General features: G+C 36.4%; 1 protein-coding gene and 1 long non-coding RNA gene across 2 annotated transcripts in view; one reads left to right on the top strand and one right to left on the bottom strand.

Annotated features, from left to right (window-relative positions):
- Positions 1–24,125, top strand: part of MARCHF11 (membrane associated ring-CH-type finger 11) — a 33,734-nt gene that overhangs the window by 8,726 nt on the left and 883 nt on the right. Inside the window, exon 3 of the mRNA XM_023922153.2 lies at positions 16,545–16,737. Within this exon, the coding sequence (XP_023777921.2) occupies positions 16,545–16,737 (193 nt within the window). The remainder of the gene's footprint in view (positions 1–16,544; positions 16,738–24,125) is intronic.
- Positions 11,528–22,865, bottom strand: LOC147655618 (uncharacterized). Its single transcript, XR_015289379.1, has 2 exons — positions 21,354–22,865; positions 11,528–13,053 (listed from the first exon to the last, which is right to left on the bottom strand). It is a non-coding gene; the product is annotated as an uncharacterized LOC147655618 (long non-coding RNA).

Here is a 24,125-nt window from a genome sequence, read left to right as displayed (position 1 = left end):
CAGGGTTGCTGCCATTTGAAATGCTAAAATAACAATGCAAGGCTTAAGATATGGTGTTGGACCTCCATTCAGGAACCTTTGTGTTACTGATTTTTTGTCATTTTCTGTTCTTGGGTGTTTTCCTAATGGTTTGATTTGCTAGAAATTTGTTTGGTAATCAAAGATTTCTGAGTTTTTGCAATACTTTTTCCCAGTTTCACAATTTTTTTGTCTTTTTGTTGTATATCAAAAATCTCAGTAATTCAAGTCTTTTATTCCTATCAAGAGAGATTGTGAAGAGTGTTAAAATACTGAAACCAATAAGTGGTTCTTTTAGCATGCTTCTTCTATTTTTTAATATGAAAAATTGTTAATACATGATGGTATACTTCTTTCATACCATGTGTCTGTGATTCCTTACCTTATGCCTATTTGGCTGTGCAAGTTGCTTGCTTTGAGCACCAAATACTATCAGTACATCCTGACTTCTCTACCAGTCTGTGTTAACTCTGAAGTGTCCCTGTAGTTTTATCCACAACTGAAATTTGTCAAAGGAAGTTTTATAAAATTAATTTTGAAAGCTTACTTTTAATAGTTCTTGGTTTTGAATGTTGGTCTGATCTCACTGAAGTCTTCAGCACTTCATCCCAATAACTGGTAGCCATGCCAACTTACTTCTTTCTTAATTTGCTTTATTGGGGAGACAGATTTTGCACCTATTGCACTTGTATTTTTAAAATTTTTTGTCCCATGTGATTTTTTGTCCCAAACTGATGTTTGGTGTTCATTTGGAAGATTCTTTCTTATTGGTTCAGCATAATGTGCAGAGAATAGCCCCTGACTGCTTTTGTGCCTACAGTGCAATAGTGAAGGAACACTTTGACCTCAGTGCCTTTGAAGTACTTGTCTGAGTCAGAGCACCCTCATTGTGTGTTCTGCCTGCACGACTCTTTTGCCATGGAGTTCTTTGCTTCTTGTTTTAATTTATTTCAACTTTCCTTTTTATTTACTTTTATTTCTTCATTTAGTTTTTTCTCCTTCTTTTGTTTACATTTCAGTGAAGCTCATGGAGAATGAGTATTCTGATTCTTGACCACATGCTGTTCCCTTACCCTCTACTCTATTTGTGTGAATGTGTCCCATTTTTGTATATTTTTCTGGCAGTCTTCCCTTCAAGGCAGAATTAAACTTTACCAGTTCTTTGATGAGCATACTCCTAGTACAGGAATATACCATACTGTTACCCACACAAACCATATTTGTGGATGGGGATTATTTCCTAAGCTCAGGTTCATTTTTCTCATCTTTTATGGCTAAAGAACAGATACAATAAAATAATTCCTTAGTAGTTTCAGAAAGTCATGGACCTTGTCATCAAGATGAAATGCTAGCTAGCTTTATGTGTATTTAGCTATTCTCCTAACACTGGAAGCACTACATCAAGCACTACAAGGATTTTGGGAAAAGCAAATTCCATAAAACTGGCAGCCAGGAAACTGCTGCTGAAGAAAATAAGAGTAAACTTCAGTATGCCTTCTCTTCTTGCATGCTAAGGAGACTCCCTCTGCTCCATGGGCAAGAACAGATAGACTGAGAATCTACATCTTAATGGAATACTTGATGTATCTCTCATTGCTTTATCTGAGCAATCTCCAATTTACAATTGAGCTTGTGGTTACTTCCAGCACATTATGTTTCTCCTTGAATGACTAAAGCCCACATCTGTTTCAGTGCTGTTCTTTCATAGGAGGAGAGCAGTATGACAAATTTGACTTGAAGGAATGAGTGTAACAGCTGATGTGAGCTCCCTGAGCCACATCAGAATAACACAAATAGAATATGGGAGACTTGCACTTTCAGCCTTTTCCTGCACCTGCAGCACTGTTCCTCCATAGAGCCACTGTCTTTAGTGACCACAAGAATCATTGTAAGCTCTAATTATTGGATGTCACCTTCCAAAAAGGACACTTTGATAGTATTTGAGCATACAGGCTGATTTAAAATCCTCCTGAGACTTAATAAAGAGGTCACTTCCTCATCACCCCCCATGTACAGAGTACTGCATATCATCTCATTGTTTCTGAATGCTTGCACCAAATAGAAATTTGATTAATAACAGATGCTTTCTGATATCTGTCAAACTTACAGAAAAGATCTTCATATCATCCACTACCCAGTGTAAACAGAAGGACCCTCAAATACATCTTGTAGAAATCCATTCATGGGTGCATCATTGCTCTCTACACCTACCTGAAAGGAGGTTGTAGTGAAGTGGGTTTGGCCTCTACTCCCAAGTGAAGAACAAGCAGTAAGACAAGAGGAAGTGGCCTCAAGTTGTGCCTGGGGAGGTTTTGGTTGGATATTTGCAAAAATTGCTTCATTGAAAGGGTGGTCAGGCATTGAAACAGGCTGCCCAGGGAAGTGGTGAAATCACCATGTCTGGAAGTGTTCAAAAGGCATGTGGATGTGGCACTTGGGAATATGGTTTAGTGCTGAATGGAATTGTGCTAGGTCAGTGGTTGGACTTGATGACCTTAAACATCTTTTGCAACTTTATAATTCTATGATCCTATAACCTCTGGGTGTTTCAAAGGTCTCTACTTCATCCTGTCCTTTCCTTCCTATCGCCTTGGTTAAAAATCTAGAAAATATGTGAAATTGCTGGTTGTTCTACAGAAATCTGCCTGCTTCAGAGTTTCTACACTGAGAATTCATGTCATGTACGTGACTGTGTTCAGAAATTTGTGGAAAATCTATTGTGCATTCAGTGGGAAGAGTTTATGGCTGTTGGAATTTTAAAAGCTTATCTTTCCCCTGGGCCTTTCCGTCCTACTTTTGTAGATGTCACTGATGCAATTGCTGTGAACCTAGCCTCAGCAATTAAACCTACAAGATCCAAGGACTTCAGTCTTCTAGTCTAGGTTGTTTTAGAATAGAAAGAAGTTTCAGTAGTTTAAGTACTCTCAGATGTCTTGATGGTCAGCATGTGACACAAGTGAGTCTTTATCTTCATTGTACAGCTCACATATCCGGGTCCTCAAGATAACCTTCAAAATTATTCCTTCCTTGTTTGGGTTCAGAGGGAGAGGCTTCTAACCTATTTACTTAAAAATCATCTAGAATTTCTGCAGTGTTATATCCTACAATCCTGCATTAGTATATCTGAAGTGTGGATAAGAAGCCATGTCTTTGTCCAAGTGTCACTCTCTCTGTTCTCATCACCAGTTCTCTGGGCAACCTGTTCCAGTGTGTCACCACTCTCACTGCAAAGAAGTCTTTCCTAATATCTAATCTAAACCTACTCTCTTTCAGTTTAAAGTCGCTAAACTTCATCCTATACACTTTCTTCACTACACTCCCCAATAAAGACTCCCTCCCTATCCTTCCTGTTGTCCCTCTTGTAGGGGAGATAGTTTTGTAGAATATGTTTTATGATAAGAAAAATAAAATTACTTTAGAAAGTTAGCTTTTATTTACAAGCTCAAATTCATGCAGGAATTTGCATGTCTCCAAAGGGATGGTTAATTTGCACCTCTCGTGTTTAATTTAATCTATAAAGGAAAAGCACTTTCAGAAAATGTCTGTATGGGCTGGAAGACAACACTCCCAACTGTTCAGACTGTCTGTGGCCATCAGCATCTCTGAAGGGTGTGGGTCCATGACTCGATCTTCTCGAGTGTGGCCCGGCTAGCTCAGTGACGAGCTTTCTCTTCAGTCGAGTTTCAAGCCAGCATATGTATGTGAGATTCACTGATTTTCTTCAAGAATTCAAGTCTATAGAGCGAGTAAATAATCAGGGGGGGGACTCTCTCCCTGGTTTGCATTTCACAGTTTATTTCTGTGAAGGGGAATCCAAGGGACGAGAGACAAAGGATTTGGGGTCTGGGGGGTCTCTTTTAACAGGGTTTCTCGGAGGGAGGGAACATCAGAGAGAGAACCAATTATTTTTCTCAGTTAGTACATCTTACAAACTTTCTACAAATCAAGGTTACACACACCAAGATAAGAAATAACAGACACCAACTTCTTCCAATGCCCACAAAGGTGTAGGAGTATTCTCCACAGAGGGGCAGCGGAGCAGAGAGGGGGGGCTTGGTTTCCTGGCAACCCAGGGGGGAAAGAAAGGGAAGGCAAGGTAAGCATGGCCTCTCAGCTTCCATAGCTCAGAGGCATTCTGGGACAGGAAAAACAGAGTTACAAACTTCCCTGTTGGAAAGAAGGGTTCTCTTCTCTCAACCCCGTGCTTTCCTGGGCTAAAGAAACTTCAAGCAGCTGGAAATGCCAGCGGGGTCCTCTCTTTACTCTATCCGGCCTCTCGCCGTGGGGCTGAGGAGAGAAACTTCAGTAACCATGGTAACCTGACGCCAGGTAAACAGTTAGGAGAAAGAGAAGCTGGGGGTGGGGGGAGAATCACAACTAAAAGATGGGAAAAGATACATTTCAGGCTATCAACTACAACAGGTCCAAAGTTGCAGTTACTTAGCTTCCTGCTGGAGAATTCCACTGCTTTATTTGGTTATGTTGTTGTTGATTGAGAGTCTGGGCTGCTTCATTTTGGTGAATTCATTTCATGAGCAGGCATTCATGGAGTGCCATTTTAAAAGCTGTTCTATTGGAAAGTGGCTTATGGTTGTGTTCAGAGTCACAAAAAAATACCAACCTTCCTCCTTCAACACCTCATTCCAAGTTTCCTGACTGGAGAAATTATGCACTCCTTCAATCTCTCTTCTCTCTTAGAATCTTCTATGAGTTAAGGCAAATACAACAGGAACAGTTCTCTTCAGTACAGTGTAGCAAAAAACTGTCTGGTATACTGGTATAATGACCATTTAAATGATTTTTTTTTTTGTATAGTTTGTGATAGTGATTCACAGTCAATATTCTGTACTTCAGAGTTAGATGCTGGATAAGTTAATAAGTCAGACAGGCCTGGCTAAACCTGGGCAAACCTACCTGAAGAAGAGTATTAGGTCTTCTCTTTACCAGATGTCTGAGCCACTTAGTTCTTTGAGTGCTTTGAGCCATGACATCTTACTTTACCTGTTTCACAGCCCTAATGTTCCATTAGCTCTGTCTGCAGTCACCAGTTGTAGATGCTCTGCGCTTTCTCAGCTCACGGGCTTGATCTTTTCCAGAGTCTAATGAGTAAGTGAGAATTCCATCCGAGATGGAGAAACCTTCCCTGCTTTTTTTTTAGACATCCTTCATGTAAGGATGAGTTGCCCACAAACTCTGGATATCAAGAAATTTTAGTCTGACTACAGTGGCAGAACCAGGGCCTAAAACTTCCCCATTTTATCTGTTCAGAGAGATGAAAAAGAATCATAGCATCATAGAATGGTTTGGGTTGGAAGGGACCTTAAAGACCTTTTAGGGGTCCAATCCAATCCCCCTGCCATGGACAGGGATGCCACTCTGTAGATGCATTTGCTTAGGATCCAATCTAACCTGGCCTTCAACCTGTTGCAGTACTTCACCACCCTCTGAATAACGACTTTCTAATTTTCATTTTTTTCAAGTGGGTAGCAAGTTGTTTCAGGGCTTATATCCTACAGGACCACTAAGGTGTTTTTCGAAGAGTGTCCTAAACTAGTTTAATCAGAGCTCAGGTGTTGCTGTTAATACTGGTAAGGAATCCAGAATACAGTGCTGTATTACTATAAGGTAGAACAATCTCATGAGTTTATGTTCTGAAAAGAAGACCACAAGCTCCATCATATGTAATTAGTGAATGTAAAGAGGGGACTGTTATCTAGAAATAACAAAATGTGACTGTGTTTATAGTCAAAAACTTAAAAAATGACAATTGCAGAACAGTAATTGGTTCTTCCATGAGTGTGTTTTCCATATGAACAGTGTATACTTGTCTTTCATTCTTTTCGATGCTTTTGGTGATATTTTTATTTTATGTCTGTGTTTGTACTGCAGGAGATGGTACGTAGGTTATGTAAGCACCATTAAGCCAAGAACAATTTATACTTTAGGAATTTTCAAACACAGTGATATGTATTACAACCATTGTTGCTTGCAGCACTGTGATTGCTGATGCACAGTGTAACAAGTCAGACAGCTGGAAATTTTCAAAAACATATTGTGGAATTTAATTTAATTACACCAAGGGATTTCAGACATATTCATTATACGGTTAGAGAGAAATAGAGAGTTTCTGGTATAGTGTATACTCTAAAGGCAGCTATTCCCTTTTTTACTATTTTTTACTATTTTTTACTATTTTATCTATTATAGATAGAGCTATAATATTAGATGATATATAATATCTAAATTGCCACTCTCCATAATTAAACACTACAGCTTATATGTTTTTATAAAAATGCAATCTCATAAGTAAGTGAGTGATCAAAACCATGGCTGCCCAAACTATTAGAAAAAATTCAGTGCTAATTCAAACAACATCTATTAGTGTGTAGTTATTTAGCAGTACTTGAAGAAACTAATGCAATTGTCTGTAGAAATTTTGCTGTTTAATATATTTAAATAACAAATTAACAATAAAATATTTATTAAGCATAATTTTAACATGAATACATTATATTAATTATAAATGTATAATGAATATTTTTAAAGCCTTCTAGTTATTATACATAATGTGTGATATATAAAACAATTAATGAATTATTTTTTCCACTAGGCCAAATTTTCAAGCAGTGTATTATTTACCATATTCATTTGTACAGTCTAAAATTTTGTAATTATGAATAACTTCTCTTTAAGTGAAGATTTATTGCTAATTTGACTTCAAAATCAATCTAATTGATTTATTAATCCAAGAAATTACATTCAAATTGATTTATAAAGCAGATTCTGCCAGATTTCATACAACCCAAAATCCAGGATTGTCTTCTTCATAATTACATGCTAGCATATGATAGCTTGGTATTCTTACCATCCTGGCTTCTAACCTTTGTCCAAGATATGCATTATCTTACTTTGGGATTAGACAAGACAAGAACCTGAACTCAGGATATATTTCTAGAGTCTTTTTGTTGCCCTTAAAATCTGAAGTACTCTTTTTTTCACATCTTAGAAAGAAACATGTGAAATCAGAAATGCTTCTTCTCTCATGAGCATCTTCCAGATTTTTATGTGAAAATTCTGATTTCAGTCTTTGAATTAGTTTTTTCTCAGGGCCAAAATGAGCAGAGGTCAGGATTTGTACTCAGTTGATTGCTGGTGAGGTTGTATTCTTCACTGCTGAAACACATCATTGCCATATAGCAGCAGGAAGAAGACTGAACAGGGAAGGTACATCTTCCTAACTGAAGGTGGGGAGTTGCTCTGTTCCAGAACTATGGTTCAACTATTGTGACTAATGTTGCTGCAGGGTGAAGGGAAATCCAGTGACAATACATGGTGATGTTACTTGATTGCATGTCTTTGGATTCAAAGAGTGTCTAGAAGCGGATAGTGGGAAGCAGTAATTATGATGTACTTTAAATGAAATTATGCTTTACAACTAAACTGTGCTTATCTCCCATCAAATGGGTTTGTGCATCTACATTCTGAGGGTCCTCTTCCAGTCTTCTTTCAGTGAATAGGAAACTTTGAACTCTGAAATTCCAATTACATGGAATTTCTTTCACATAATTTCTATGGCTCTTTTCCATTAAAGCCTTTCCCTGGCTTCTTTTTCTGCATCAGAGCCCACTGAAATATGGCAGTGTCAGAAGTAGTTCCTAACACTTTCTTTGTACCATACTAAAATAATTTCCCTACTTATCCCTATGGAGATTATGTGAACAGAGTAATCAATTTCATTTGCTTTCCCTTTGGTGCAGTGAGTATCTATATATTGCATGGGAACTGGAAGTGTTCCAATGAATTACTTGGAAGAAGTTCTACTATTAAACATCCTGAATAACATAGAAATCTCCATTATTAAAATAATATCCTTAGAGGTGAAAGTTTAAAACCTTGCTTTAACTCAGATGAACAATGGGTTTGAGGCAAGGTTCTCATAAGGGAATGGACCAACCATTAAAGTGTAGAATATTCTCAGATAAACTCTCTATGTTTCCTTTTGCACAGGTTGTAAAAATTATTTAACCATTCACAGAGTCAAAAAGACAGAGAAAGAATAGCCAGTACTTTCGGAAAGTTGATCTAGCAAATGAAATGTGAATTTCAGTAAAGGAATCAGAATTAATACTTGAATACTTTCAGCATGATAAACAAGAAGGCATTCATAGAAACCAGCAAGAACAGATGATCCTTCTGTATAGTGACTAGAGTCCAGGGTATTTTTGTGGAAGAGGCTTGCTCTGGCCCTCCATGTTGAGCAATTTTTTACATACATTTGGTAAGTGCATCAATATCATCATGAACTGCACAGTCTTAGCCTCATGATGAGCACTTTTTTAAAATGTAAAAGTTGTCAACAATTTTATTTAGAATTTACAGATGGTTCTTTTCCCAGGAGAGAAGGAAAAAGCAACTCCAGAGCCATTTGTGCTACTGCCTATTTGTGTTCAAAAAGCAAAATAGAGAACTGTATAGGCAAAACGTGGTTAACTCTCCTAAATGACTACATGGAATGAAAATTGCTAATACCTCCTTCATATCACTCATTTATGATATTACTGAGGTTTACTTCCTTGGTGCAATTATAATGAATGTTTTTTCTCTCAGTGTTCTTCCAGGAATGTGGACCTGACCATAACAGGACAGCCTATGTTTGAGCTAAGCTTTCAGCTTAATTTTGCACATCTTTAGGTTGCAGAGACTACAACAACCATGGCAGGCTTTAATTTCCTCCAGGCATTAATATTTAATTTTCAGATAATGCTATCAAAAGTACAGTGGGTTGCAATGAAATTCAGTTATTTCCAATACAGCTGCAAAAGAAATGGGACAGTTCCTACTTTACAGTAGGAATACTATTTATTCACATAGAATGGTAATTTCATTTTCACCAAATATACACATCCATGGAATGTGCAAAATACCGATGAGCTAAGCCACTAAGGTAAACTTAGTTTGAGTCTCATAGGAGCTAAAAGTTAACTTGAGAATAATTTACTTAACTGTACATGTTTCTCATTTCCTCCAGGAACCCTCCTAGACTGTCTCCTCCTTGCTGTGTTGTATATCAGTAGACATCTGTTCTTGTTTCTTGAAGTCCCCCATGAGAAAAAGGCCTAGCAAGCATGAGACTTCTCCCAGCTTCCTACAGAATACTTCATCTATATCTTCATCCTCCTTGGATGGCCTGTAACAAACTCCCACCAGGATGTCTGCCTTGTCGTCCTTCTCCCTGAATCTTTGCCCATAAACACTCAACTGTTGGCACCATCATTAAACTCTAGACAGTCATAACACTCCTAACATTCAGGGCTACCTTGCCAACTCTTCTTCCTTGCCTATCCCTTCTGAATATTTTGCAGCCATCCATTGCAGGACCCCAGCTGTGCAAATCATCCCACCATGTTTCCATGGTGCTACAGTTTTCCTGCTGCCCAATGGCTTCCAACTTCTCCTGTTTGTTGCCCATGCCACATGCATTGATGTGGATGCACTTCAGCTGGGCTAATGATCCCAACCACCCTTATTGGAGGAGAAGCCCTGATTCCTACATGACCATTCTCAGGTGTTTCTGTGCTTTCTAATGTATCAATAACTTGTAATAAATATTGCTGGCACATAGATCTTCATTCCTGCCTCTACTGAGATGGCAGACCAAAGGACCTTTGTAACACTCTGCCCCTGCAACACTGGTGTGCTGCTACCCCCAGGCTGATCTCTAGTGAGCATGGTTTTATCCCTTTTCCTTCAGGATTAGTTTAAAGCTCTTTCAGTGAACTCTGAAAAATCCTATGCAAAAATCCTTTTCCTGCTTTGCAGTAGGTGCACCCTGTCTGTCACCAGCAGGCTTAACATGATGTAAATTGACCCATGATTAAAAAACCCAAAATTCTGCAGGGAGGAGTTGCAAAGATTTGCCAGCTGTGCTCAGCAAGAACTTGTCACCATTGTCCTGTCATTTAGGTCACTGCATTCTGTTGGACAGAGGATATGGAATCCTCCATATCATGCATTCTGTCTGCCCTTTTGGGCCTGTCCCAGGTAAGGCAGTTGAACTCTTTCTTTACTCCGATATTCCTCAACCTGCTTGCCTGTTCCTGGAGCTTTGTCAGTAAGTGAAGAAGCTCCCATGCCCAGGCACATCTCCCACAGGGATGCTCACTGCTGCTGGCCCCTACTGGCACAGGAGCAGGGCACACTCTGCAGCCTGGCACCAGCGTGTCAGCATATTCCCACTGGAGCTCTGCCTGAGCAGTCTTGCCTAATTCCTTTCATTGGCCATTGGCAAAAATTAGATACTGATAATTTATCAGAGAAAGAACAATGTAAGCCTAATGCAGTTGACATCACAGCTCTGCTTATGGTCTCTGATCCTGATTCTCATGTTATTTAAAAAATCCTAAGATAAAAGGTTGAACTGCTCTGCTTATTAAGTAGTAAGATTTTGAAAGGTGAATGAAATGGAATGTGAAGATTTTGTACATTGATGAGGATGTCCGAGCTTCTGGACAGCCAGAAATCCAAGATGTACCCAGTGAAGGTGTAGATGTTCAATCAGTTGTGTACATGCAGTAATTCAACACTTCCAGGAACTGTCAACTAAATTGCTTGAGTGGTGCACAGATTGACAGTATCTGCACAGTAAATGTTCTGTTTTCAGAATGTCCCAAGTAAAATACTGGTGCAGCCTTCCAAGCTGACGGGGAAATGATGTTCAGCCCAAAGTATCTGTATTGACGAGCTCTGCCAGATGAAAAGATAATGGGCATCATGGCTCCAGGCACTCTATGTGTTAATAAAGTATCAAAATAGGAAGCCATTAATGGTGTGCTGAAATTTTGTGGCATTGATTCTTTTTTAAAATAAGTCATAAAAATAGAAGCCTCTAGCTAAAAATGACATTTCGTGTGTGTGTGTGTGTGTGTGTGTGTATACTCAAAACTACACATTTTCTGTCCAGCCTGGTCAATCAGTTAACTATCATTGTATATTGAATCATGTAGTCAGTGTGTGCTTACTGCAAAACATTTTAGAAATGCTAATTATCTAATCACATAGACTACCAACAAGATAAAATAAGGAACAGCCATTTCATAAATTATTTGTTGGACTTTAACTAGTCTTTTGCTTCTCTATGAGTTTTATTCATATGCATGCAGATTACAAATCCTGTAATGGATAATGAGTGACAATAGGAAAGAACTTTTTCTTGTGAAAGTTGGTTCTAGCAATTAGAGCAATCTATGAAAAAGTTTTTGAGGATGTATATTTGGTATGTCGTCAGGTTAATCATGTTATGTTACAGTAGGTCACAGCCAGGCGTTATCAGCCTATTGTTACTGTTATGTAAAACATTCATTCCAGAATGAGTGAAGGGATTGAGAGGTTTCCGACAGCAGTGCCCGTAATAAACTGTATTTCTGAGAGAACAGAGTGGGGTAACCCCGTAAGCTCTTTGGTTGAAGGAATTTTGGTGCATTATAAATTCGTACCATTGAAGCTGATACACTTTGGATACATAAGGAAATTTTATTTGTTCTTTATTGAGGATGTAGGAAAACCTATAGTTTCTTTGCAGATGTTTTTAATGCAAAGTATTCCAGGTACAAGTACAGTCTCAGTACTTTTTAGATCACTTTTCTGCCATGTACTATACAGTAATCAATGGGCTTTTACAAGGCCTTATTAAAACAAAGCCAAGTTAATATTGATTCATCACAAAGATGACAGACCTTTGAGTATTTTATCCATCTTTATGTTAGTAAGGACATGCACATAACTTCATTAACTTTATTCTTTAACAATTAGTCCATCAAAACAATACGTTTCCTTCAACTTCTGAAAGTCTCAGTCTCAAAAATAAGGAATCATTTCCTTATATTTGTATTTTTGTTTGACAGAAACTTTAGAAGAAAAGAGGAGCAATGTTTCTGGGGTCAGAATTTGAACTCTAGAGTACCAGTAATGTACTATACTCCCAAATGATTTATCAGGGGAAGACCAGTAGTAAATAAATGTTTAAAAGAACCAAACATAATGAAGTGTCAGTAGAAGTAAAAGTCTAGAAATTTTCAAGGGCAGACATGTATTACATGAAAACAAGAAACATTAATTATATTTTGTTTAAAACACGATTTTCAAAGAAGATTTTGCCATCATTGTAAATAAAAATATTTTTTTTTATGGCTTTTTTTTCATGGGCAACTATGGTATATCATAACACTACAGATATGATGGGAAGGGATATGAAATGGGATTTTATTTCATAGAAATTTAAATGAGTTTTTTTTAATGATTAGATCTGAAACCTACAGTATTATTATAGTTATCTGGATACAAAATATTTCACATTTTCTTTCCATTTCTAGTTATTGAGCAAAAATGACAATCTCTCTCATAATATTTATTGCTTAGGGTCATGTACTTTACAGAAGCTGACATTAAAATCCTGTCTAGATATTTTTTAACTTGGCAAAATACTTAGCTAAAATAATTTTTACTGATTGTGGAATGTAGATTCAGCAAATAGCAAAAACAAATTAGAAATCAACAAATTAGAAAGTCATAATATTATTTATAATCATGAGCAATTAAAATTTTTGAGGCGAATTATATGAAGAAAATGAGAAAGACATGAGTGGAAAGAATGGATTTAAATCATGACATTAATAATGTGATCATTCAATTTACAATGTTAAATAATTCAGTCTGTTATATTCTGAAATGCAATTTCTCAACATTAACTATCACTGAATTATTTTTACTATATTATTTTTGTGACCTTGTAAGCTATTAATTTGACCTTAAAAGGTGAAGTGATTATAACATAACAATGAATACAATAAGGAAAATGACTGTGAGAAATCAAAGAAAGTTTAGCTGAGTTTTGATGACATAAAAAGAATCTTATTCTTGGAAAGAGCTTTCTTTTCCTGGGTTTCTTTCAGTTGTATTCTCACACGTTAGCCATGCTGTGAGTGAGATGTCAGGCACAAGCAAATGGTGTGACCACAACTCCAGTTCCTCTTCACAACCCTGTTACGAAATGCAAAGCAACCAAACAATACAGTCCTGTGCAGTTCATCTCATTGTCTAATAGCTAATGCTGCACATGTTTAAGGAAGGACTGAACATTCCAAGCCTATCCACATGTGAATAACGTCACCTTTATTATGTGAAAAATATACGCGTCCCAGTAACATCTGCTCTCTTTTTTATAATTTGTACCCAAACTCGGTCAAACTTTTGGGAAAAAAAATCAAGACACTCATTTCCCAAGAGGCAATCTCAGACTGTCACAAATCAAAACTCATTGGAGTGGGGCAAGGAGGAGGAAATTTCAGTTGGGGTAAGTTAACCGTCAGGAATATTCACAATCTTCTTGCCATTAGGCAAGAACCTAAGGACCGACATAGACAGAAGATGAGGTCCCCAAGCTCATCACGTTAGAGCTGAGCAACAATTCATCCCACCCCATCACTCCTAGGGCACTGGATTCATATGGCAGACTGCTGACCACAAGGAGGCAAGCTGGTGGTTTCACATAAATTTTCTAGGCCACTAAAAATGTCTTCTGTCTTACACACACACTCTTTCTTCATCCCTCTACTAAGGAATATCATCAATTAGCTTAATTTACAGATTACAGTATTAGGGAGGAAAAATTCCTAAAATTTTTGAATTTCTTGATTATTGCTGACTTTCATACTGAAGAAGTTGGAGGACTAAAATTTCTTTTGTAGAACAAAGACAGTCAATACCACTAAGGTTAAAGTAGTTGGATAATAGAAGAAAATATCCAGCCCCATTTTGAGGTTCTTGTTTTATTATTATTTTGATGTGGTTTTTGGTTTGTTGGTTTGGGGAGGTTTTTTTAAACTGATCTTTGATTTTGAAAGGCAGAAAAGTTAGGAACAACAACCTCTGGAATGCTTGTGCTTTTTCTCAGTAACTGTAATTATTTGATAGCATGCTAATATGCTGGATCTTTGGAATTACTGACATTACTGAGGTTGAGAGATTCAATTGCTTGCCTTCTTCACAGATCAGGAGAAGAGCAAAATAACTAGATTTATTCATTAGAAGAGGCTAGGAAGAGGCAAGGGTCATATCTATGTTTCTTAGAACTTTTCAAGGTCATGTTTTTATAAAAATAAATAATTGGGAAAACCCAACAAAAAGCCCTCATGAAATGGGTGGTGGGAGTGGTTGACACTGAGGAAGAGACACTGGTTGTCAAGTATCACCAGAATAGGGGATAAGCTTTGTATCTAGAGTGCATGCTACATTATTTTTCCCAAGTGTTTGGATTGCATTTCCTTTTATTCATTACTCTTTGCAGACTAACTATGATCAATCTAAGTTAAAAATAAATAAATAAATTGAAATGAGTTTGGGAACTTTTGCATTGCTGAAATTGCCCTGTGATAGATCTGCTATCAGATTTCATTTATTTAAGTCTTTTCAATTTATTGCTAGCTTCTTCTGTGAATTTGACAGTGTAATATTTTGTGACAGTTAAAGCTTTGCTTCATGTAAATGGACTTTGATTTCAGGCATTCCAAAGAAATTTGATACAGGTCTGTCCCACACTGATAAAGGAAGAAGATAGACATACATAACCAACATAACCAACAGAATTTTTGATAGTTTTCTGCCAAGTCACACTATGTAGCTTCAGCTGAGAAATGAAAAATAATTTTGTTTAACATTACCCTATGGAATCTAAAGAATGTTCAATGAAATTCAGTCCTGAACTTCCAATACTGAGTCATGAAAAGCTCACACCATTCCATCATGCATCACTTGTTAATGACCTTCAACCTTTATAAAAAGACTCAACAAAGGAAATGAGTATCCATAGTTGTTTCACCATTAAAAACGTAGTATTCAGTATGAATAGCCCCATTCAAAACCCTCAAGTTCCATGAAAAATATAGTATGCATTATATGAGTTCATTATGAAAGGATAGTATTTCAAGACAGACAATTTACAAATTGTTATACATCTATTTTTTGTACTGTTATATTCAGAAGGTTGGAAGAGGAGAAGAAATGCAGCATCAATTGTGCATATTAGGCTACAGCAGAAAAGTTAATGGGAAAAGCTGAAAGAGAAGAAAGGGGTAGAGGACCCATTGCTCATCAAGGCTCTTTGTGGTGGTACTTGATGGGAGGAAGAGTGTAAGTGGGACAAAAGAGGATCAGAATGAATAAAAGAAAAAATGTTTTTGAAGAAAAACTTTTCTGAACCTGAACACAGTCAAGAAGTGGAGCAGGTTGCACAGAGAGGCTGAACAGCCTCCATGTTTGGAAGTTTTCAAGGTGTTACAGAATAAACCCCTGAGCAACCTGGTCTGATCTCATCCCTGGCTGTGTTTTGAGCAGGAAGTAGAGGACTCCCACAGCCCCTTGCAACCTAAATTATTATTTTATCCTATGATTATATGGTACTGGGTACCCAACAGCTGCAAAACAGAGAAGGCTTTAGTAGAGTAATAGGAAAAAGGAAAAATTATTGCCAGATGGGAAAAGAGGCAAGAAAACCCTTATTGCGATAGCTTTCTCCACTTGTTCCCTATTGCAACTATAGAAGGAGACAGGTACATCCAAAATTAGGAACAGGAAAGCTGGCTGTCTACAAAGTCTTCACACCAGCCCTGGAAGGAGTGATGGGGCTAGAGTGGAGAGTCTACCAAAATAATTTAGATAATTATGTCCAAGAAAAGACATATATGTTAAGGGTAATCTAGAACAATTTGTTCCCTATGCTGTGTTTTGTTTTTGTGACTTGTAACAGAATTGTATTTCTCTTTACTTGACAGAAGTCAGTACACACACTCTCTTGGATTTAAATATTGTCACACCATAAGCCAGAGTCACCTCACACATGGAAGATACCGCCTTCCCTGGAAAGATGGATATACTTGGGGTGCACTGAAAAGAAATGTTTGAGCTGTCTATATTCAGGGCTCCTCCTGAGTTTTCATGTTGCTTCCACACTAGGTTGCAGGAGTCTTTTTGTACTGTTTACACTGGTTTATGCAGAGAAAGAGAACTCCCTTGCTATGTCTGGAACTTCTTTGATGAGAAGCCTGAAAGTGGAAAATGGCTTCACACTTCAGGAGGGAAGGATGGAAAGGAAAACTTGTCACACTAACATACTACATACTTGCAAACTCCCTTTTTATTGTTCATTGCCCATCCAAAGATGAAAGACTGAGTTCCATTCCTAAGACTTAATATTTTTTTTGCCTACATATTCAAAACAGAAGTAAAACTCTTTGGAAGTTCACAGTTAGATCATATTGATAGTGACACTGGAGGAAATGGGGATGCAACTATCAGCTTCACTTTAAAAGTGAAATAGGAAAAAAGATGTCAGTATCAAGAATATTAGTAAATATCTATGAAGATTTGTGTAAATATTAAAATAATTTCTAATTTCAGGAAAAAAAAAGGTGGAGTTGAATGTGCAACCATGGACAATAACATTTTTATCTTATACAACTTTGTTTCTCTTTTAGTGGCAAAGCATTACTATAACACTGGTTGAGAAAGTGCAGATGGTTGCTGTAATCCTAGGATCACTGTTCTTAGTAGCAAGTGTGACTTGGCTTCTATGGTCAGCCTTCAGCCCTTATGCAGTATGGCAAAGAAAGGACATCCTTTTTCAAATCTGCTATGGAATGTATGGTTTTATGGATCTAGTATGCATAGGTAAGCTCAAAATCTTTAAACAGCACAGACTGTGGTTTAAGACTGTGACTATTTCTATTTTTTCTAATTGGTCACTCTAATTGATCACTCCAGTTCTTTGCAGATTTATTCTCAGCTGATACCCTTTGTCAAGTGCTGCGTTTTACAGTGTTGCAAATATTGCAGAGAGAAAAGAATCAAAGAAGCTTTACTCTCAGATACATCAGTGTATTCCTAAAATCACAGTGGTGAGAACAGGATCAGTTTAAATTTCTTGATAAAACAACTAGCAAAGTTCAGGAAGTTAAACAGATGAAAATATGAAATATTTTGAAAAATATGAAAGACATCATTAAAATCATTAGTAAAATTACGCACTGTCATCTTCTGATGCCAGTTTAAATTAGATTGTACCATCCTGAAGCACAGAAGAAGCCCTTGAAGATGCCAACAAACTGCACACCCAAAATTAGGTTGCTCAGATTTATATAGGTCACTGTGCTAGAAATGGAGGGGAGCAGAGATGGCAGGCATGAGTTCTTTGCACATCATAAACAATTATGAAACACTCACACAGTGCTAACTATAGTAACTTGCTTTACTATTGAAAAGTCCCAAGTAATCTAGCTGAAATCTTGTAAAAGAATTCATTGGACTGAACATTGTACTGCAACACTGTGTTGACCACTTTTGAAATTTCTGAAAATACACTGGACTTGGGAATATTTAAATAGAAATCCCTTTAGTATTTGGTAAAACAACCTGATTTGATTATTAGAATATTTATGATTATTTGGAGAGAAAATTTACATTAAATATTACTTAGTTATATAATTTAGAGAATTAAATTTACATAATTAGTAATAATTATTTACATTAAACCACATTAACAGAATTTTAATTGGAAGAAAATCCAGAAGTCAAATGCCATCTGATGTTTGCATTGACATTTCTGAGAGATAAATGTTATCTGAATCTTATATATGGGAATTAGGACAGTGCTGAATTCTGCTTGTAAGGAACAAAGAAACAGAATGACTCCTAATATCAAGGCGTTTGCTTCAACTGTAAAGCCACATCACCTTTTATTGAAACCATCCCATTACTGTAAAGTATTTATATTTCAGCTACATCAGCAGTTCTGTTCATTTTGTAATTTTTGTTAGAGAAGCCTGCTTTGGAATATTTTGTAACACAGAATTTCTTCTGTGAATCCAAATCTCAGACAGAAAAGTGAGCAGAATCTCATACCTTGGACAAGTGCTCATCTTTTAAATAAATAAAAGGACTCAGCTACATGTCCTCTTAGATGCTGATTTCTGAATATCACCTCTTCCAGCTTAACACTCAATATTGAGGGCTTTGCTTTTGTTTAAAAATACACTAAAGGAAGATAAAATGTGCTTCAGACATTCCAAACATTTCATTTATATGGAATTCTGGTTTGTTTGGGTTTTTTCCCCCAGTAAAAGAATTACTTTGGTATGCATCAGCTAGTTGAATTAACCAGTTACTTCAAATTATTTTCATTTTTCCCATTTGTTTTACTGTTAAAACACCTAAACCAGATTAAACTCAAAATCATCCAAGAATGTCTGTGGGTGATCAGAAATATTACTGTATTTATCCATAGAAGTAAGTATTTGGAAGGTGACCTTCCATAGATTGGTACATGCAGTTCTTTAGCTGCCTTGCAAGCCAGCTAGGCTCAAGCCACCACTGAAGGGGGAGCTGCTGAACAAACGTGTGCCTCATATGGAGCTTCTGGCTCAAGTACAGCCTGCAGGAGCAAAGCAAACACACAGATAAACTGACTTGCCTGTAATTTAATAAATGCATATTTTACAGAACTATCATAAATAACACATGAAAATTTAAATGTAAAAGTGACTACTATTAAATTTATTTGGACACTTTTGTAGTTACAAAATTCACTGCAGATATGACTTAGGAGTTTTTTAGACTGTATCTGGAAATTCAGAAAGCTGTATAAAGAAGGTTTGGTAATTGAGGAATTTTGATAATCCAGATTCATTCAGACTCACTTATGCTGCATATAATTTCAAGTAATTTGCATTCTGTCATCTTGTAAGATTAGGTCTTCTTGTAACTCCTAAAAGTATTCCTTAATATAGTCAACCTTATTCAATTTCATCTTTTTCTTTAATGATAAAGTGAGGGGTTTAGATTGATAATTTTAATTTAAAATTTTCAAATAATATTCTCTAATAAATATATGTAATTATTACTTATAAATTATTTTAAAAATCCCAAACACTTCCCGTTATGCTGATGACTTCCCAAGGCATTAACTTATGATTTTACCATTATTATGTATAATCTCTTATATCATAAAGCTTGTAATGCTTACAACCAGCTACAGCTCTCAGTTAAGATCCCCTCTCCTTTTATTTGTGTTATCCATGGCATTCTCTTAGTTTTCAACAGGATTTACAGTGAGCAAATGCTTCTACTCCCACTGTAATCTCCCTTTATTTCAATGAAAAATTTGTGCAGATGTACAGGTTTTCCTGTGCACCACGTATTTCAAGATAATGCTTGAGATACTGGTGGTATGACCAAGATTTATTCCACCTGCCTTCAGTTATGTTTCCCTACACCTTTGCAGAAACAATACAAATACTTTTGGTCATTTGTGAAGTGTAGATATCTCCACACAAAAAGTGTGAAGCACTTTTTGAAATGTTTTGCTATAATTTTAAAAAGCAGTTTGCCTAAAGGTACTGACATATTTTTATGACATCTTTGAAAATGTGCATGTAAAAATTCATTTACTCAACGATTGACTTATATATCATATGTATCACACCAATCACTCTCTTAAGTAAATTACACCTATCTTGTATTTTTATTCCTTGTTTTTACATTTCAACAAAAGAAAAATCCCAAAGATTATAGAACACCAGAATAATATGTTCTGTTCATTCTAGTGTACATGTTTTATTGGTATCCAGTGTTCTCTTTCTTCTAATCAGAATTTTTTCGGAGTTCTTCCTGACAAATAGGATTGTTTTAACTTATCAGTGCTGGTTTTAACACTACAAGTCATTACCTTGTACTTTTCTGCATCAAAGCTGAGAGTAAAGCTATTCTCTTTGAAATTTGCTATTGGTAGTTTTCCTAAAGCAAACCTTGAACACCCTGATCAAGCAGAACTACAACCTGTGAAACCCAGAGCTATTCCAGTGATAGTGCTAGGATCAGACCATCTATGTAAGGATTACCAAAGGGAGTGAGTTCATGAAAGGAATGAATAATATAAATCTCTTATCTACCCACTGAAGGACAGTGTATCAAGTCTTTGCCATTCTACTTTCTAAACCTAGATTATTTTGCATAACAGAAAAGTCATAGAATTTTATATATTTTTCACTGGAAAATAGTTGTAACTACTGGTCATAAATGGTTCTAACATGAACAAAATCTCTTACAAATAACAACAGTTGACTTGCAATCCCAGAACAACAGTGCTGCTCCTTTTCCAGCAGTGAAAAGCAGCTGTTACATTGCACTAGACACAACTGGTGCCAGTAGTGCAAAGGAGTAAGTGATGGGAGCGAGCATGCAAGATGTGAATTGCCTTCTGAAAGCCTCTTTCTTCCCTGCTAAGGAACTTGATGCCTTGCAACATTCCTGTAACTCCTTGGTTGTAAAAAGGAACAGACTGAAGTTATTTACAAAGAACACATCTAGCTGCACTTTATATGTCTTTACTCAGAAAGTCTTTTTTTCTCCCACACTAGATCTAATTCTAAATAGTTTATAAAGAATTATATTACTATTTTTAGCATGGATATATTTCACTTTAATGCTGTGAGCAATTGATTGCTTTCTTTTTTTATACCTGTGGGCCCTAGAATAGTTCTAAGACAACAGTTTGTCCAGAGGTAAAGTCTGTTTCTGAAAATGATCTTTTATCCCTTGACAAAATCTTGTGATGTTTCTGGGAGGACCATTCCTAAATTGTTATATATAAGATTAGTGTGATAAATAAGATGAAGCTGTAACCTAATACCACCAAATATGAATGATATAAGACAAGCTGACTGCTTGTAAAGACATTCAGTAGTAAAAAATTTCAAGTATCTTGTGAGTCAGGGTAAGAAAACCCTTGAGTACAGTAAAAGAATAGTACTTGGCAAAAAGATAAGAAAAGAAAATAAAATTAAGATTCTTCATAATCCTGTTGGCTGAATCCCACTGCAATCCCTACATTTTAGAGATAAAGTCTTCTTAGGACCATATGACATTTATATGGGTCCATCATCCAAAAACTCTGTTTCTTGAAGATATTAATTGGACAGAACACCTGAACAGCTAACAATAGTGAATTGTAATTCTTTTTGGGATCATCTGAGTCAAGCAAATACTTTCCCCCTACAAGTGTTCAGCTGTGTCCTCTGTGCTGCTGAAATCATGGTGTTTGGAAAAAATCAGTATTCTTCAGGGATTTGTTCTTGGTTTCTCTCTCATTGCTACATTAATTCCTGTGGAACCCTTAGGAGAAAAACAATTATTTGCCATTTTCTTACAGCTCCACTTCAGTGACTAACTGCTTATGTTTTGAGCATCAGAACTCTGCTGGACCTCAAAAATCTCTAGTATTTAAAACTTACCTGGAGTTCCTCTTGTTTGTGGTCTTGGAAGTGTTGTTGCCAAGAACTTTCCCTTCCACCCTGATGCCTTGAGAAGGCTGACCTAGAACAGAGGCTAGACAGAGTTAAGAATAAAGTAGGTATTTATTGAAAGGCCTTAAAGGACACACCTTGGGCAGTACAGGAGCCTGGCCAGGGCTACACCCAAGATGGACCTAAAAAAGGTCACAAAATGGATGACTGGTCACAAGGTCTCACATTTTTATATGATTTGGTCCATCTGCATATCAGGGTTAATTGTCCAATTACAGCTTCAAGTTATGAAGTCTCATCCTTCTTGTTTTCTCTCTTCACCATTGTTTATGCTTTGGGCCTGAAACTTGTAATGATTGTCCTTGGTATCAAACTAGAAAAGGAATTGTTTTGTCTGCCTACTCTGTGAAGAGAGCTCACTAACATTTAATATGAAGCTCAAAACTACACATCTAGGCAGCACAGAATCTGAAAAATGTGAAAGCTAAAACTTAAGGCACCACCCCCAGTTCTTTTGTCTCTTCTAGGAAGGTATTTTTCCAATCTATAGCTCTATCAAAAAGGGAGCTAAAAGTTTTCATGAGAGGAATTATGAAAATGCTCCTTTTCTCCTTCAGCACTGCCAAATCTGACAATTTTATGCCAAGGCTTGCAATATTTGATCCTTTGTTTTATAGCACTTTAAAAGTATGTGTGACTGACTGCTTCCACCATAAAGAAAATATCTCATCCTTGCCAATGTTTAAAAACTTTGAAATATAATTTCAATAAATTCTGAAAGCCCCAAAACAGTAAAAAAGAGCTCCCTGAGAGAAGTCATCCTACAACGTTTTCTGTTGTAGTCTTTGAAAGATATTTTGACTCTAAATGCGCTTCATGTATCTCAATGATCCTTTTTCAAGTACTTCCTTCTCTATTCTGAAATATGTTATTCAGGTTCTAGTGGAGTGCAGACATGTATCTTTACTTTGGATTAAATAGATTCTTTTAACTCTGCTTCATCACAGACTTGAGAGAAGTTGAACCAAATAATGCTGTGTTCCAGGAACAGGTCGAGGAAGATTATTCTCATCTCCTTTATCAACTTTATAGGAAATCAGAAAGAACACAAAAAGAGGAATCTTTGTCACAGCAGTAAAACAATGGCTAATTTGGTTTGTAGATTCTGTATAGGATCAAATACATTTATTCTTTTTTATACAATCAAGCCAGTTTTAAAGGTACATTTATGTATTGACTAAATTATAATGATGCTAAATTTTAAAGATAGGTTACTTTACATTTGAGAAGATAAAGATAGAAGTCTTGCAATCAAGTAAAAAACCCACTAAAATACTTTGCTGTTGCAAAGTGCATTTAAAATATTTACTATTTAATTAAGTTGGTTTTGTGCTACTTTTGCTGTATTGTATGCTTCAATAATTGTAGGCAACTTGAAAGCCTTACAGAGATACTGCATTCACTATGATGTCCTGAATGAAATCTTTGTGTTTCTCCATCTTTCAGTGTAATGATCTTTAAAAATGTGTTAAAGTAGGTGCTGCTATCTGCAAATCATTGCACTTGAATGTGAGGTTTGCTGTTCATGTAAATATTTTTACCACTATTTCTGCTTGTGTCATCTTTCTGTAAGCATCTCCTTTCTGGTATCAGTCAATAGTGTTAAAGGACCTCAAACACTTAAATCACAATTTTCTTGTGTAGAAACAGATGATATACAATCTCTTGGGCTAAAGGACACCACAGATTATATTATAGATGTGGCCATGTATAGGAAAGTTTAAGGCAAGGAGCACACTGGACAAAAAGATTTTAAAATGTTTTTGGCTAGGCAGATTGCTCTCTTCCCAAAGCAGGGAGCCAGAGAAAACAGGTGGTGTTGCTCAGAACCATGTAAGTTTCCTCAACCAGGCTGGCTGAGGAAAAAACTAGTAAGAAGTCCCATGTGTCTCCCCAGTAGTTCCATATTTGTAATACTCACTTACAAAGAGTGTGAGTACAAACATACATACATACAAAAAGTTAGGAGCTTCATTTCTTTAAATAAGTAACTTGAATGCATACAATAGGCATAAATATTAGCTACATGGAAATTCATGAGCAGATTGGTCACTTGAGGACTCCAGAAATTCTGTATTTTCCTTGAAGGATATTTTAAAATATTTCTGGGTCTCAAGAAAAAGATAAGTTGCAACTTTTTCCTATTGAATACTGAAGAGAAAGAAGAAAGTCTATCATCCTTACCATGCTCATTGTAGTTAATGATAACATTTAATTTCTTGTTGTTCTAAAGAAGCAGGACAGGAAGGTCCTTATACTTACAGCTGTTTCATAAATCTTCTGTGTTCCTAAGTTGTACTGGGAATAAGAACACAGTTAAATTTGTCTGTATCTGTACTGAATTCTACAAAACACTCTTAAACAAATTTAGGACTATCTTGTTCACTACAGAAGGTCTAACCTACTTAAAGGTCTTCTTAAACCAGTACAAATCTCAGTAAATAAATACTTACCATGTAAATAAGTACTTACCATGAACAAGGGCAGCACTAGAATAAACAGTCAATATCCAAATCTGCCAGTTTTGCATTGGTTTTCTTAAATCTGAATAATTTTTTTAGTTGGGTATGCTCAGATTATTGCAATATTGGTTATGTTGAGCTTTCATTCAGAGCAACTTTATTTCCTCTGCATGTTCCTGCCTCCCAGACAAATGACTAACCAGTTAAATTGCATATATACAGTTTGTTTGAATTATTA

This window comes from Cyanistes caeruleus, chromosome 1 (genome assembly GCF_971803275.1).
Source record: "Cyanistes caeruleus chromosome 1, bCyaCae1.hap1.1, whole genome shotgun sequence".
Taxonomy (NCBI): Eukaryota; Metazoa; Chordata; class Aves; order Passeriformes; family Paridae; genus Cyanistes; species Cyanistes caeruleus.
Note: the sequence above shows the minus strand (reverse complement) of the source record. Positions and strands in the feature narration are given on the sequence as shown.